We start from the raw sequence: 17,659 nt of genomic DNA, 5'->3' as shown, positions 1-17,659 counted from the left end.
ACCAACCCTCCGATAGAATCTTACCAAGATCCACCCCCCTCCCCCACCCACCCACCCCTATCACTGTAACCTTGCTTGTTTACCATGGCTAATCCACCTAACCTGCACAACTTTAGACTGTGGGAAGAAATATGAGCACCCGGAGGAAACCCACGCAGACACAGGAGAACAGTCACCCAAGGCTGGAATGTTTTGCGTGTTATTTTTACACACAAAATGGACTAGTGGATGAAAGGAAACTTGGAACTGATGAGGCTCCTGCAATTTGTAAAGCCAGGATGAGGTACCCAGCTAACATTCTCGAGCCTTTTGCTGTTAGACTTGTAGAATCACAGAATCCCTACAGTGCAGAAGAAGGCTATTTGGCCCATCAAGCCTGCAGTGACCACAATCCCGCCCAGGCCCTATTCCCGTAACCCCATGCATTTGCTCTGTTAATCTCCTGACACTAGGGTCAATTTAGCATGGCCAATCTACCTAACCTACACATCTTTGGACTGTGAAAGGAAATTGGAGCACCCGGAGGAAACTCGCATAGACATGGAGAGAACGTGCAAACTCCACACAGACAGTGACCCAAGGCTGGAATTGAACCCGGGTCCCTGGTGCTGTGAGGCAGCAGTGCTAACCACTGTGTCACCATGTTGCCCAAAACTCAAGGTCGTGGTTATCTTTACTGAAGGTTTTCTAATAGCCCCGCTATTAAATTTCATAACACTAATTCCAGTATATTTAATGGAGGATCTAGCAAAATCGTTGTCTAAACTACCAATATCGTGGCTGCGGCAAATTCATACTTGCCCAGCTGTACCTTGCAGCAAAGGTTTCTGGTTAGTTGCTCAGGAGCTTGGCGCTGACCTAGTCTTTTATGCTGTTCTCCCAAGCCTGCCTCCCGCGTGCAGATATACTGGTAGTAGCATAGTATACCAAATGTCATCCTAATTTGAGATTGACTTGCATGACATTGATTATCGTGGGCAGAAAGGATTATCCCAGTCAGTGAAGCTCTGCATTTACTAGCAGTGCTCAAGATACTCTTAATATTACTTAAAATTCTCTACCTTTCCTTCTGTCCGCCTCCCGCTCTCTCTCTCTCTCTCTTCCCCCCCCCCCCCCCCCCCCCCCCCCCCCGCCGCCAATCACCACCCAACCACCTCTTCCATTCTTTTCTTTTTTTGTTTCTTTCTTGTAATGCGCTATGCAAAGTTTTTGACATTGAAAACATTTGTTCCATTGTGCTGTACAAACTAAATTTAGTTCATCAAGAGCAACATTGCCTCCCCGGCTTCATAATTGATGTATTTTTCTCAATGTTTTGCTTGCAGTTTAGAGGCGAAACCATGGAAACCCAGGAGGTTTGTGGACTGCACGTGGCTTCCAGAGGCTTGCTGGTCGGCGCAGCCTGCACTGACTCCACTGCAGTCCTTCAGCCAGTGGACGCCACTGCTGAAATCATTGGGAATGCGTGCAACTTGCATCCAGCCTGCTACACCCGGGAGAGCGGGCTGTTGTCCGTTGAGTCCGCGTGTGTCATGTTGGAAACGAGAGGAGAGATCCCTGGCAGCGAGGATATGCGGATGGACCCTGCCGGGGGAGAGCACCATCTGCTTTTGGATAAAAGCAAAGAGAAAGCCCTGGGTGAGTATTCCTGCAGTTCAATCAAAACCAGGACTTTGCCAAGCAAAATGTTGCTGATCTTACTGAGGTGCTAACTGGAAGGAGCAAGGCAACTGAATGAACTGAAGGTTATAATTAGGTTGGAGGCCTGCATAATGTAATGAAAGATTAGACAGGGATTTAATCCAAGAAAGAAAGAAACGGGGGCGAGCAGAGTAGTGACAGTAATAGCTTGGATCTTGAATGTGTCTACCACCTAATAGAACTTGCCAAGGTGCTTCCAGAAATAGGTTGAAGGAAAATTGGCACCAGGCCAGAAAGGGAGAGCTATCTTCAGGGCGTGTGTGATTGCTTCTTAGAAAGTGGGGTGAAGGACAAAGTGTCTAAGGAGCGTAATTCCGCAGAGTATATAACACAGGCAGCGGGAAGCTTTGATGTGAATGGTGAGGTGAAGGAGTGCACAGAAGCCATTGAACAGGGAGAAATAGAAAGTTTGGGAGTGGATATCGGAAGAGATTGCAGAGCTGAAAAGATTATTGATGAAGACACAGATTTAGAAATCAGTGCACAAGATTGTTGGGAGATTCACAGTGGGAGAGAATAAAAAGCAAATTGTCCGCAGAGTAGTAAATTCCAGCCTTGGAGATTTACTTTGCTTCATTTAAAATCATTGGCCTTTCTTTCACTCAGATATTCCTGGGCCATACGCTAGCTATGTCAGGAGGGCAGCTAACCTGCATGGCCTTTGCAATTGCACTCTTAAGCAAAGAAGGGTGCAGAAATTATCAATCCAATGCCAGTTCTCCATTCTTTTACCTTTCTCCCACACACCACCTTGCAGAAGGCTAATTGAGGTCTGAGATTGCAGACCAATGGCTTGATTAAGCCTCCATTTCAATTCTATGGTCAATTTAGGGTTCCCTCAATCCTTCAAAACCAACCTTATCATTTGGATAATCAAAACCTCATATTTTGCTCTGGTCAAAATTTCCAGGCCCTGATTCCAATCCGTGGATTACTGAGGCTCAAACAGATTTTTAAAAATCTTAGTGCTGGGAATTTGGGCAGTGCTGGCATTTACTGCTCAGCCCTGATTGCCTTCTTGAAATGCTGCAATCCCTGTGGTCAAGAGGCTGTCATAATATTATTAGGTAAATAGTTCCAGACTTTTGACCCAATCCCAAGGAAGGAACGACGATATTTGTGGCATTCAGGATGATGTGTGATGTGGAGGAGAACTTGGAGATGATGTTGTTCTGTTGAAAATGCCTCCTATAGATAGTACCCACTTCAGCCACAATACAGTGGAATAGCTGGGTGTTTTAAGCTAGTGGACGAGGTGCCAATCAGATGGACAGCTTTTTCTTGCAATGGCATCAAGCTTCATTAGTATTGTTGCCTAGGAATGGAAGTGTGCTATTCAGTCCCTTTAGCCTGCTGCACCATTCAATTTGAGCATGACTGATCTGTGGATTAACTCTTATAAATTCTTATAATTCTTATAATTATAAACTCTTAGCCTTCACTCCATAACTTTTAATTCTCTTGGACAATTGTTGCAGCAACACTTGTCCCAGCAAGTGGAGAGAATTCCATCACGCTTGTGACATGTGCTTTGCAAGGTCAAGATGTGAGCAACTTTCTGCAGAATACCGGCTTCCAACTTACTGCAGTAATTACTACATTTATATGGCTGATTTAAATGGCTCCAGTTGAGGTCCCGGTCAATGGTGAGCCTCCAGGATGTTAATAGTGAGGGACCTGGTAATGATGATGCCATTGGATGTCATGGAGAGATGCTTATACTATCTCTTGTTGGAAGTGCTCACTGGGCCCTTGTTTAGTGCAAGTATTACTTGCTACTTACAAACCCAAGTCTGGATATTGTGCAGGTCTTGCTGCATGTGGGCACGGATTACTTCGCTATCTGTAGACTTATGAATGGAGCTGAACATCTGTAACCATCAACAACCAACTCCACTTCTGACCTTGAGTCATGATGAAGGTCATTGCTGAAGCAGCTGGGTCTGGGCTGCTGCCCTGAGGAACTCTGCAGAAATATTCTGGGGCTGAGAAAATTGCCTCCCATTAAATACAACTATCTTCCCCTGTGTTACATGCGACTCCAGCCTTGGGAAAGTTTCTCCTGATCCCCATTCGGTTCAGTTTTACTGGGGCTCTTGTCATATTTGGTTGAATGTTGCTTTGGTATCAAGGGCATTTGCTGTCAAATTATATCTGGAATAAAGCTCTCATTTTCATATTTGGACCCATGAATTCTGGAGCCCAGTGATCGTAGCTTAACCCAAACCCAAAAGCTACTTGATAGCTTAGTTGATGATTCAGCCAATCTTTTTGCTGATTGGGAATGGACTGATGGCTGGATTGGATTTGTCCTGCTTTTTGTGGTCAATTTTCCACATTATTGGGTAGATGCCAATGTTGTAGCTGTGCTGAAGCAGCTCGTCCAGTGAATCTGGAACTCAACTTCCCAGCTATGATGCTAAAGACTTATGAGGCCCTGTGGTCTTCACTGTGTTTTACAATCGGGTTGATGATGGGAATATTAAAATGCGTCGCCTCCTCCTGTTAGTTGCCCAATTGTCCACTCACAACCAGGCATGGTAAGAATTTCAAGCTTTGACCTGATCCGCCAGCAAGTTCTTCCAAACTCCACATTCACCTAGAATTGGTCAACTGGATTGATGGTAGTGGAGAAGTGAGGGATAGTTCTGACTGAGCTTCCAGATTGTTGTGGAATTCTGCTACTTCTGATGGCCTAAGCATCTCACAATTGCCCACTTTTGAGCTGCCAGATCTGTTCTAATTTCACACCGTGGCAGTGTCATATGGACAGTGCCCTCGCTTTGAAGATGTGACTTAGTCTACACAAAGATTTGTGCAATGGGTCACCTCTAGCATTTCTATTTAACCTCTGCGGCTACTAAGCAGTGAAGTCAAGGTCAGGTAGGTTATTACCCCTCACCACCTGCTACCTCGTCTCACATCAAAGTCGTTCAGGACTCAGCCAGCTTGACCAGTTGTGTTAATGGAAAGTTACACCTGGTGATGGGCATTGAAGTCTCGTGCAAAATGCATTCTGTGGCCTTGGTACATGTAAACAAAAATAAGAAATAGGAGCAGAAGTAGGCCATTCGGCCCCTTAAGTCAGCTCCACCATTCAGTCAGATCATGGCTGATCTGTTTGTGTTTCAAATTGCATGTTACCATCTATCCTCAATAACCTTTGATTCCCTTGCCTCAAGAATTCACCTCCACTTTAAAAATATTCAATGACCCTGCCTCTACTCTCTTCTGAGGCAGAGTAACATCACACAACCCTCTAAGTGAAAAAAGTTTTCATCATCTCTGTCCTAAAAGGACGACCCCTTATTTTAAAATTGTGGTACTTCCTCCCTGTGTGGATCCTCCATTTCTTGTTCAATCTTGAGCCGAGCTTCAAACTCCACATCTTAGCATCCCTAAAACATTGCCTTCCCACCATGTATCTCCTTGACATTACAAATAGAGGCATAGTGTACAAAGCCAAGTTTTGCATAAATCATTCTGCAAAATCACTGGCCAGGTTCCAGCTGGAGTCATTGTGGCCAATTCTTGGCACTGCTTTCGGAAGGATGGTGAAGGCCTTTGAGAGGATGCAGAGAAAAGTTACCAGAATGGTACCAGCTATAAAGGCTTTGTTAATGTAGAGGAGATAGAAAAACTGGAGTTGTCCAACTTGAAGCAGAGAAGGTTAATGGGAGATTTGTTAAACTTGTCTGATGTCACAAAGGGATTTGATTGAATCAATAAGGAGAAACTTAAGGGAAATAAGGAGAAAAATCTGAAAGATGTGCTGGTTGGGTGCATTGGCCGTGCTAAATTCTCCCTCAGTGTACTCGAACAGGAGGTGACTAGGGGATTCTCATAGTAACTTCATTGCAGTGTTAATGTAAGCCTACTTGTGACTAACAAATAAACTTTAAAGAAAAACAAGAGGGACATGAGAAAAAGTTTCTTAACACGAGTTGTCACAACTTGGAATGCATTGCCTGTAATGGAGGTAGATTCAATAATAACTTTACAAAGTGGAAAAATTTGCAGGGCTACAGAGAATGAGCAGAGAGCAGGACAAACTGAATTGCTCTTTCAAAGGGCTGGCACAAGCACAATGGGCTGAAAGATGACTCTTGTGCTGTCTCATTCTGATTTCTCCTGCACTGCTGTTGATGAGGCCCTTATCTATGATCGAATTACTGAGATTCTACTTTGTAACGTTGCCCTCGCCTTGTCCTGATTTCCACCCTACACAAAGTCCAACTTGCTCAAAAATCCATCACCCACTTAGGGAAGGTGGACGAGCAAAACACTATCAGCAAACTCCACTAGCACTCCTCTCCAATGCTTGCCCTGTTTACACATGTCTATCATGGTGCCCCTGCTCTGCAACGTGTACCAGCCATTGAGCACTGTGCTCCTCCAACACCGATCAAGTAATTCGCAGTGAATGACGAAGCACAATATTAACAAACTGCTTCAATCTATGTATAAGTTCATATCCAGCTGTGGTTGACTAATTAAAAGTTTTCATCTTTAGTTGACTGTGATACCCTGAAGAGAACTAAGTTTCTAACCTGTTTGAGTGGCACGGTGGCACAGTAGTTAGCACTGCTGCTTCGCAGCTCCAGCGACCTGTGTTCAATTCCAACCTTGGGCTGTGTGCCTGTGTGGGTTTTTTCTAGGTGCTATGGTTTCAACACAGAGTCTAAAGGTGTGCAGGTCAGGTGGATTGGTCATGCGAACTTACCCCTTAGTGTCTCAAGATGTGTGGGTTAGATGGATTAGCCATGGGAAATGTGTGGGGATATTGGAAGGTGCGGGGGGGGTGGATAAAGGGCCTGGCTACGATGCCCTGTTAGAAAGTCGGTGCAGACACGATGGGCCAGACGGCCTCTTTTGCACTGTAGGGATTCGATGACATTACGAAATGTCTGCAATTGTAAAGATAATAGTTGTAGCAAATGAAAAATTGTCATATTGTACTAAGGAGAGCTGTTATAAGGATGGGCTAAGGAAAGTTGTAGGCTATTGATCCCTCACCTGCAATGCTTGATGCTCAGTGAAGGTACCCACAATAGTGTCATATTCCATTCTCCAGCACCAATATTTGCAACCATGACTGGATTGAAGGATTGAGTGGGCAAAAAAAAATCGATGGTAGTGGTTAGAAGTTTTGCTGGTCTTACAGTTCACAATTAATCAACTCAAGTATGAACAGAATCTCACGTTCTTTAAATGCTGGTTGCTGGGAGGAATATGTCACCTAAAACGAGCCAACAGGAGAGGAACAGCTACTGTTCAGCTGATCCAGAAGTTTTGACACGGTTTAAAGTGATTGATTTGAGAAAGTATTTTCAAAATGATTAATTTGAGAGAGTGTTTTTAGCTGTTTTCATAGGATCCCTATAGTACAGGAGGAGGCCATTCGGTCCATCGAGTATACCGACCACAATTCCACCCAGGCCCTATTCCTGTAACCCCAGACATTTACCCTGCTAATCCCCCTGACACGAGGGTCAACTTCACATGGCCAATCAACCTAACCCACACATCTTTGGAGTGTGGGAGGAAACCGGAGCACCCGGAGGAAACCCACGCAGACAAGGGGAGAATGTGCAAACTCCACACAGATAGTGACCCCATGCCAGGATTGAACCTGGGTCCCCGGCTCTGTGAGGCAGCAGTGCTAACCACTCTGCCGCCCATTTGACTGGAGCGCTGATGACCATAATTTGCAGAAAGTAGCACATGCCTATGAACCTGACTGTAGCAATGAACTGGACTCTTGTCATTGATTGGTGAGTTCATCCAATGGGTTTGCTGATCACTCGCATGATTGGTTTCACTAATTGTAGGTGATCAATATTTTGTTGATCAAATACTCGAAATGATTGCTGATTCTAGTATTTCTTCTAGTACACTGAACATGGGATTTGACATTTAACGTTTGCTTTCCGCTTCAGTGATATTAAGGTCCAGTTTTGACAGCAGGGGTGCTTTGTATTTTTTTTGTTGCAGTCAGTCCGAACTTCTATGGAGTGGAATTATTTTATTATGGTCAGAGGACTCTTTGCGTTTGTTAACACTTTCAGTGAAGCTGTGAAAACATCCAGAGACTGATTCATTAACCATGGGGTGAAATGGAGGTGTAAAGCTTGTATCCAAAATTAAAAATGACCATTGATTCTCTCATTGCAGGGAAAGAAGTGATGTTGCTGATGCAAGCACTGAACACGCTCAGCACTCCAGAGGAGAAGTTGGCAGCTTTGTGCAAGAAGTACGCGGACTTGGTATGTTGTATAAATGGGACAAGAAAACATTCTCACTTATGCTATAACTCCACACATGGCAAACTGGAGAGAGAAAAGAGAGAAATAGGGTAGCTGTAGTTTGTGGCATCATTTTCTTATTTTACTTTATTTTTTATCAGTCAGGTCACTGAGCTTATCATGATTGAGTAGACGTGGCCTGTGTTCCCAAGAGTTTAGAAGCTCAAGGGGCAATCTCATTGAAACTTGTAAAATTCCTAAAGGGCTTGGGGGAGTAGGTTGGAGTAAGGCAGAGTATTTCTTTTGGCATGAGCGGGACTGGGGGGGTTGTGGTGCTGGAACTAAGGATTGCAGCCTCCAAATACAAGGCTGGCCGTTTAGGTTTGAGGTGAGACTTTTTTTCACTCAATGTTAGATGTCCTTGGAATTCCCTCCCCCCAGGGAGCTCAGTCATTGAGTATATTCATAGAATGGTTACAGTACAGAAGGAGGCCGTTCGGCACCTCATGTCCATGCTTGCACTCTGCGAAAGTGGCTCAGCTAGTCCCACTCCTATGTCCTTTCATGGTGGAGGTCGAATGATTTTTGGGTAGGAAGAAAATCCAGCGATCTGGGCATAGCGCAGGAAGGTGGAGTTGAGGTAGAGGATCCGCCATAATCGTACTGAATGACGAAGTAGATTTAAAGGGCCGGATGACCTACTTTCGGTTCTGTTTCTTATGTGAGAACTAAGGCCTTTAAAACTAGGCATTGATGTAGTAGCGGTCACCTCGACCTTTTCCAGGGCCCCTGTCAGTCTCACCATGTGAGGGAACCGGAGCCAGTCACAGATCAGGTCCACCAAAGATTGAAAAAGTTTTTAACCCAGTTTGATAAGCAACCATCCCTCATCAGACACTTGATGCCTTTTGGAAAATGCAATTATCTGAAGACATGGATTATAAGAAGCCTTTTTGTTTGTCCCAAGTTTTTCCCCCTGCGGAACGAGGAGAAATTGTGCTCCAGTGCCTCATCCAAATAGCAACGCTAGTGTGAGTCCTGACTGTAATTTGAGCTTTTCCTTCTTTCATATGCTGCAGCACCCTGATCTTGTCTTGGCTTGCCATTCATGCAAAAGCATTTAAAGCAGCAAAGGGAACCTGGGGCATTTTTGTTGCTTATTGTTCTGTTCCCTCTCTAATGCAAGAGATTGAGATTGGCTGTAGAGCCTTACCATCACCCTGGCTCATTGTAGTCTGGCAGCGATGAACCTAACCTCCCAAATGCTTCTGGTGTCCACCAGTTGCCTTTGTGTGAGTCAAGGCAGCGAGTCTCAGAAAGCTATTCAATCTTAAAGCATCACAGGCAAACCTGATCCTGTCCACTCCTCTGTCAGTGGATACTTCCCACTGGGTTCTTTCTAACATGGTAGTGACTAAGAGAGGGAACTGTGATGGATTTACCATGGGAAATTGAGGTCAATTTAAGTGCCTACTCTTATTACAACTGAGATCAGTAACCACAGAACAACCTGGGGATATAACCCAGGGCCATCTTGGTGGCTGTAGCATTGTTGTTCAAGAACAGGTTATTTATGCCTTGAGCTACCAACTCATTCGCTGATGGAAGTAATTTTCCGCTGTAAAGTTTTCAGAATTTTTCTTGGTCTTCTGTTTTCTGGTGAAAGGATTCTGTGTCTCTAGTTTCTGTTTTTGCTAAAGCCTCTTAAATCTGGTATTTGCATAAGTTAAACATTGCTTCTTTGTTTTTGTACTCTTCATCCCTACTTACGGAGTCTAAAATTCTAGTTACAACTTTGTCATCTTGTTTTCCTCACTTTTTGAAGGTTTATATGTTGCCCAGTCTCTCTGATCTTGCTCCTTTCAAGTTGTTTTCTTGTTTCATTTTGTTGGCACGTATGTTTTGACCGGCAGTGAGATGCAGCCGGTTCTTGCGATTTGAATCGCTCAAGTCTGAGAAGCAGTGATCGGGATTTGGGAGATCATTATAGCTTTCGTATTTGTCATGAGTATTAAGTCCTTAATTATTCTGGTTATACAGTGAAGGAATAAAATGTTTACAGTGGGGTGATCTTAAAATCATAGAATCCCTACAGTGCAGATGGATGCCATTTGGCCCATCGAGACCACAACTCCAACCAGACGCTATCCCTTTAACCCCACCTATTTACCCTGCTGGCCCCCCTGACTGGCTTGCTAGATAATCTATTTTCCAATTGGTTTGCTTTGGGAAAGAGTCACTTTTGTCACTCTGTACATTTTAGGCTAATGAAATAAAAGTGCCAACTCAAATCTCTACGCTTTAGTCATATGCGGTTTATGATATTAATTCACCTCTAATTGCTCTTCACACAATCAAACCTGCAAGTACTGTATTTTACTCCAGTTTTGTGAAACTCAAAAAAAAAATTATTGTGCACAACCCTAGTTTGGTTAGACAAATTCTAACAGCGCCACCGAGTGTCTCCTCATTGTTGGAAGTATGCATGTACAATGCAAAAGTTTGTGCGTCTGATTCATAATTCTTCTAATATGAACACCTTGGCCTGAAACATTGTTGCCGCGGTCTTTTAGCATCTTAATTTGCTCGTTGTTTATTCCTAGTTGGAAGAGAATCGAAGCGTCCAGAAGCAAATTAAACTGCTTCAGAAGAAACAGGCACAGGTAGTGAAGGAGAAGGTTCACCTGCAGAGTGAGCACAGTAAGGCCATCCTGGCTCGCAGTAAACTGGAGAGTCTTTGCCGTGAACTTCAGCGTCATAATAAAACGTTAAAGGTGAGAGCGTTCAGCCCCTGATGAAGTGAAGATTAAAAGTGTTATACAACCCAATCACTTGTGATGCGGTGGAATTACAGCATTTTATTACGGGAGTAGTTGTGATATTGATATTTTGTACATTAAGTGTTTAACTACAGGTATGCATCATTATGGATTTGCAATGGCTATATCACACCTGTCTAACCTGGTTAAATTCTTTTGAGGTGGCCACTAGAGTAAGTGTTTCGGGGCATTGTTTATACGTTCTTGCAGAAGGCATTTGCTGCGGTTCTGTGCAAGAGATGAACAGAAATGAAAGCACATGAAATTGGAGGTAAGCTCATGAGATGGGTCAGCAATGGGTTGCAAGGCAAGAAACGAGAGTGGGTATAAAGGAGCGTTCTCTGATTGGGGTATGTGACAGGTGATCTGATGCAAAGTAGTTATTTGAATGGAGGAAAAAAGGTTCCTGGATCCATATTTGCGGGTGAACTAAGTTAGGAAGCCTGGTAAATGGTGCAGCTGGGAGCAGAATGTTACAAAGGGACATTGATTACTGAATGGGCAAAACTCTGACAGATGAAGCGAGGAACATAAGGACAGTCATAAGCCATTGAACCTCCATTCAGTTAGATTGTGGTGAAGCTGCATCTTAATTCTGTTTACGCACCTTGGTTCTCTCACCCTTAATGTCCTTAGCTAACAAAAGCATCCTTCAAAATTCGTTGAGATTTTCAACTGACGTAACCGTAGCAGCTTTTTGCCTGGATGAGTGCAGCTCCAAAAGCACTCATGAAGGTTGGCACCGCCAACCAGGCTGACACTGACCCTCCTATTCCATGAGCCTCAAACGTTTAAAATGATGAAGAGATTTATAATGATAGGTACAGAGAAACTAGTTCAGAATAAGAAGGGCATCATAAGTTACAGTTAGCCTTTTGGGCGTAAAATCAAGCTATTCATAACCATATGGAATCATAGAATCCCTACATCGCAGAAGGAAGCCGTCCGACCCATCAAGTCTGCACCGAGTCTCCGACAGAGTATCTTTATCTAGGTCCACCCGTAACCCCACACATTTACCCTGCTTATCCCCCTAACCGTGACACTTTGGAGACTAAGGGGCAATTTCTCATGGGTAATCCACCGAACCACATCTTTGGACTTGTCCCACAGAAAGGTATAGATGCTGAGTGACTATTTTAAAGTCTGCAATTGATAGAATTTTGTTAGCTAATGACGTTGAAGCATATGGAACAAAAGCAGGTAAATGAAGTTGACTTACAGATCAGCTGTAGTTTAACTGAATACAGGAAGAAGTCTCACAACACCAGGTTAAAGTCCAACAGGTTTATTTGGTAGCAAATACCATAAGCTTTCGGAGCGCTGCTCCTTCGTCAGATGGAGTGGAAATGTGCTCTCAAACTCCATCTGACGAAGGAGCAGCGCTCTGAAAGCTAATGGTATTTGCTACCAAATAAACCTGTTGGACTTTAACCTGGTGTTGTGAGACTTCTTCCTGTGTTCACCCCAGTCCAACGCCGGCATCTCCACATCACGTTTAACTGAATGACAGTGCAGGCTTAAGGGGCTGAAGGCCTGCCTCTGCTCTTACATATTCTGCTGCCTTGACCTTTTGGAATGGAGAGACATTTTAGTTATATGTAATGCATGTGAACCTAATTAATTGTGATGTATTGAGCAGTCAAATTAGCATTTCCTACCCAACAACAATGCGGGAGAGCCTTCACCAGTTGAACTGCAGTGGTTCAAGAAGGAAGCACATGACTGCCTTTTCAAGTCAAACCAGGAATGTACAATAAATGCCAGTGACCCCCGCTGCCCCCATATTCCAGAACTGAACAATGCAATAATGTCCTTTTATTGTGTTCCTAGGAATAATCGCAGTGTCACACACGGCTTTCCCAGACCCTGTCTCATTCCTCTTATCATTTACTGGCTTTCATTGCGTTCTTTCAGCCTCAGTGCTCTGTACTGCGTGGATCCATAAGTGGTCCCTCCACCTAACTTCAGTTAATAATTTATCTCAACGCCATTTTAAAACACAAGTTGAATGTTTCAAAATAAGTCCCAATTAATTTTTAGACTGCAATTGGAAATGGCCGTGCCACTCAACAGCACATCTTACCAGGCACCCCATCCCTTATATAGTCTGTGCCGAAAACTGATTGAGAAATGTTGCATTGTCCAGAATTCACACCGTTTCCCTTCATTGGACACTTTTCACCTAAAAATAAGATTCTGTTCAATGTTTGGAATTCCATTACATCTTCCGAAACTTTCTTCTATTTCAGTGGTACTCATTGTTAATGTTACAATAATTATCTTAAGATGCGAAGAGATATTGAGCTGGATTTTTCACCCCTCTGCCGGGTATTCTTTTTGGTAGAGGTCGCATAAAATATGAGTGTTGGCAAACCCACCAGCTTCTTGCCCGCCCCACCAAGCTGTCCTCCACAATAGGGTGAGTGGATGAGTGCCAAAATCGGCAGCCTGCCCACCGTTTTAAATGAATAATTAACAGTCAATTGAGTTTGGTACCAAGCTGGTTGGGGAGAACATCAGTCTGAACCCCCTTGGGCTGCCCAATCCCTCCCCACCCTAAAAACCCTAGGACTTACCTGGCTCAGGAGTCTATGTAAGTTCTCCCTGGACCTGCTTGCTGTCCCACTCCCACTTTGCCAACTCCCATTGTATTAATTGTCAGAATAACAAAGAGACCAAAAAGTGCTCACCATTCTTTAGAGGTAAATAGCACAGGTGCTTCAGGCAAGGGGAGTGTGCAGTTGAACGTGAATATCCAAAACATTGGCGAAAACGCCACCTTGCTTGCTCGCTCATTCAAAAGCATTGAATGATGACATTGTTTAATTTTTAGGGTGGGTTATTGTCAAACAATGCCCCTAAAACAGAAAATCAAAGTGTCTCACTGTTTCACATTTTAGTTACTGTAGACTTCAAAGTGTAAAATGTTTACTTTGTATCCCAACATCTCTTGAATCGATCTGCTTTTCCCTCGCTTTATTTCCCTTTCTGGCCCTGATTTAGCATTGAATTCACCAACTCAAATTTGTACTTCTTTCTCGGCCCCGGTGCCGTTAATGTCACAGCCGTCAATCCAATTGCTGAGAGAGATGTACGTTGCTGTCCCCGTTCATTGGGATCCAGAAATCCCATTTCCCTCGTTGCAGTGCTGCTGACTAGCAATCTCACTAGTTACGCAAACATCGTAAAATCCTCAACATGAATGGGCAAACCTAAATAATGGTAGATGCTGTTAAATACCCTGTCACAGCAAAAAGTTGGGGGTTTTGGTGGTCACCAACCCTGCCAAATAAAATCCATAGCAGCTATTTGGAGTCTTCAGTGCTGCAGTCTGCTAAACGGACAAATGCCCTGACCTGCTTTTTACTTTTGTGAATGGTTTTCCTGGCAGAAATTCACTTGGGGTATTGAACTTACCACCAATGCTTTTTTTAAATTGCGCAGGAGGAAAACATGCAGCGAGCCCGGGAGGAAGAAGAGCGCCGCAAGGAAGTGACGGCCCATTTTCAGATGACCCTCAATGAAATCCAGGCCCAGATGGATCAGCATAACCTGCACAATACCAAGTTGCGGCAGGAAAACATTGAGCTTGCTGAGCAACTGAAGAAACTAATAGAACAGTACGAGCTGCGAGAGGAGGTGATTGGGGGTTGTTTTTGGAGCCTTGCGTTTTGCTTGTAATGGAGAATTGCAGATCCTAAGTACCAGAGGTTTTCCAGTTTCACCGTTTAGATTTACACGCTTTTTTTGAAGGACACTTGGCCCGATTTTACCAAACCTTCGCGCCCGTCGCGGTAAAGTTGGGCGTCGGGCCTATACCGCGGTGCGCACCCGATTCCTCGCAGAGCGCGGCTTTACCAACACCAATCGGGCAGCCCGCCGATTTAAATGCATTTGCATGCATTTAAATCGACTCAATGAACCGCGCGCCCAAACTTACCGCCAAATCCCACTTCACCGTCTGGCCCAAGCCGCGTCTGCGCTCTAATCGACCTGCAAAATAAAAATCCGGGTTCAGAGCCCGCAACGGCTCTCTGACCCAGCTCCTCCTCTGGTCGGGGAGGGGCGGGACGCAGGTCATCCTCTGATCGGGGAGGGGGTGTGACGTCCCATCCTCTGTGGTGGGGGGGAGGGGAGGGGCACGCAGGTCATCCTCTGATCTGGGGGGGGGGGGGGGGGGGGGGTGTTGTGTGATGTCCCACCCTCTATTGGGGGGGAGCGGGACACAGGCCATCCTCTGGTGGGGGGGTGTGACGTCCCTTCTTCTGTGGGGGGGGTAGGAGGGGGTGGGACGCAGGTCATCCTCTGATGGGGGGGGGGGTGTGTGACATCCCATCCTCTGTGGGTAGGGGGCGGGGGACGCACGCAGGTCATCCGCTGATCGGAGGGGGGAGCGGGACACAGGCCATCCTCTGATTGGTGGGGGGGGGGGTTGCGACCGATCATCCCCTTTGGCGGGGGGGGGGGGGGTCCCGCTGAACTTTAAAATAAACAACTTTCTTAGGCACACAGCCAGACACACCTGTAAGGCTTTGTTTTCCAAGAGGGCATTACAGAGAGTAGCATTTTCTTTAAAACATTGTAAAATGCAGATACAGCTTGAGAACAATATTCTGTTACACCGGTAGTAAAAAGTGATTTTAAAAAGTCCCCCTCCCCAAATGCTGCACATTTAAACAAAGTAGCAGAAGTTTCAGGGTCTGCTGCAAAAACCCCTGCCGTCGCCAACCTTCTCAGCAAACCAGCAGAACTATCATGATGCTGAGCTCCTGGCTGAGGCTAAGCTCCTGCGGCAACACAAGGGACGACTGGAGGCCAGAATGCAGATATTGGAGGACCACAACAAACAACTGGAGTCACAGTTGTGCCGACTGCGAAAACTCCTGGAAGAGCCATGAACAGAATCGAAGCTGAATGGAGTTCCTTCGGTTTCTCCAACTGCTCCGTTTCAGGTTGCTGAAAATGGTCAAACCTGGAATGTGGACTTCAGCTCGCAGACAGATGGTTTACTGATTCCGCCCCACGACACGAGTCCAGACCTTACGGATGTGACGGGACAAATCAATAGGTCTTTCCCCGTTTGCAGCCCAAGTTTTGCTGCAAGGCAACAGGTAATGAGGTAACAATATGTTCCATACAGCAGACACTTGCATTGAGACCACTACTTCCTGTATGACCAGCAGCAGTTGTGAATAATAATGAAACTGAATGGGACCTTCAAAGAATATCAGTTCCACCACTTGGTCTCATTGAAGGAGTTACCTGTGGAGACCCAACAAGTAGTTTTGACTATTGTCTGTTCCTCTTTGCTTCTTTTACTGTGCAATTGTAAAATAATGAAGTATAAAATGTTGGACTCTGAAACTTCTGCTACTTTGTATAAATGTGCAGCATTTGGGGAGGGGGACTTTTTAAAATCACTTTTTACTACTGGTGTAACAGAATATTGTTCTCGAGCTGTATCTGCATTTTACAATGTTTTAAAGAAAATGCGACTCTCTGTAATGCCACCCTCGTGGAAAACAAAGCCTCACAGGTGTGTCTGAATGCTGGCTGTGTGCCTAAGAAAGCTGTTTATTTTAAAGTTCAGCGGGACTCTTTCCCCCCCCCCCCCCCGAGCCGCTCTCTGCTATTTTGTATTTCGCGCCCGGGCGAGCTGCTTCGGATTTTTTTGGCAACTCGGATCAGTCTGCCGGTGCTAAGCCCCGCCCACAGCACGGATCGGGCCGGAGCCGGCAAAACGCGTATGGGCGCGCTGGAAAGAGGATTCCGGGCGCGGATCCGTATTACGCCCGGATCCTGCCCTTAGGCTCCAAATGGTAAAATAGGGCCCTTAGTGTTGTCGGGAGCTAAGGTTTTCATTTGTACGTTTCTTTACCTTACTTTCTAATGGTGACTAATAGGTTGCATTGGCCAACATTGTATTGTAATGGGTAAGCTAATTGTTCATACCTTTAACACAGCGTCTAGTGGCAGCCATTTGCTGCATTCCCAGAAGCAAGGGTTTCAGTTGTGGTTTCACAAGTTCATTCATAACTTTGTAATCTTGGCTACTGGCAAATTGACCATGTGATTTAATGGGGCGAACCAAGAGTGGAATGGTTGGGCGGTGGTTACACTTTGGATGTTGTGGTGTGTCTGTGTGTTCTAATGAAGTGGTTACTACAGGGAGTAGTTGGATCTTTCATTTTCATTACTATTAAGTCTAATGTTGTGCATCATGCAATGTAAAAAAGTTGACATTTCTTTAACGCGGTTGATTAGAAAATCATAGAAACCCTACAGTACAGAAAGAGGCCATTTGGCCCATCGAGTCTGCACCGACCACAATCCCACCCAGGCCCTACCCCCATATCCCTACATATTTTACCCACTAATCCCTCTAACCTACGCATCCCAGGACACTAAGGGGCAATTTTAGCATGGCCAATCAACCTAACCCGCACATCTTTGGACTGTGGGAGGAAACCGGAGCACCCGGAGGAAACCCACGCAGACACGAGGAGAATGTGCAAACTCCACACAGTGACCCAAGCCGGGAATTGAACCCAGGTCCCTGGAGCTGTGAAGCAGCAGTGCTAACCACTGTGCTACCGTGCCGCTGCACGGATTGAAATTGCAAATGCTGTTCTAGACTGGCTTTAACCTAAAGAGACCTGGGCCTGAATTTAGGGACTTTCCCTGCCCAGCCTCAATTTTTAGGCTGGTGAATCGGGGGGCATAAACAAACAGAATTTGCTCTTGGGTGGGAAGTGGGCAGTTGCTCCTCTATAAGAAGCTCCCTTATGACTGGGGAAACTTTTCATTTAAGGCCTCAGTGACCTCCGGATCTCCCATGTCCATATTTTGGGACCCTGATTGCTCCCCTCACGACCTTTCCAGGCCATCCCT

The 17,659-nt window shown here is 45.1% G+C and overlaps 1 protein-coding gene across 3 annotated transcripts in view; it reads left to right on the top strand.

Moving 5' to 3' along the window:
* LOC144506371 (gamma-taxilin-like) overlaps positions 1-17,659 on the top strand; it is a 65,130-nt gene that overhangs the window by 28,220 nt on the left and 19,251 nt on the right. For all 3 annotated transcript variants that reach the window (XM_078232391.1, XM_078232393.1, XM_078232392.1), the window contains 4 exons: positions 1,326-1,638; positions 7,876-7,967; positions 10,550-10,720; positions 14,213-14,407. In XM_078232391.1, the coding sequence (XP_078088517.1) occupies positions 1,326-1,638; positions 7,876-7,967; positions 10,550-10,720; positions 14,213-14,407 (771 nt within the window). The remainder of the gene's footprint in view (positions 1-1,325; positions 1,639-7,875; positions 7,968-10,549; positions 10,721-14,212; positions 14,408-17,659) is intronic.

This window comes from Mustelus asterias, chromosome 17 (assembly GCF_964213995.1).
Source record: "Mustelus asterias chromosome 17, sMusAst1.hap1.1, whole genome shotgun sequence".
NCBI lineage: Eukaryota > Metazoa > Chordata > Chondrichthyes > Carcharhiniformes > Triakidae > Mustelus > Mustelus asterias.
Note: the sequence above shows the minus strand (reverse complement) of the source record. Positions and strands in the feature narration are given on the sequence as shown.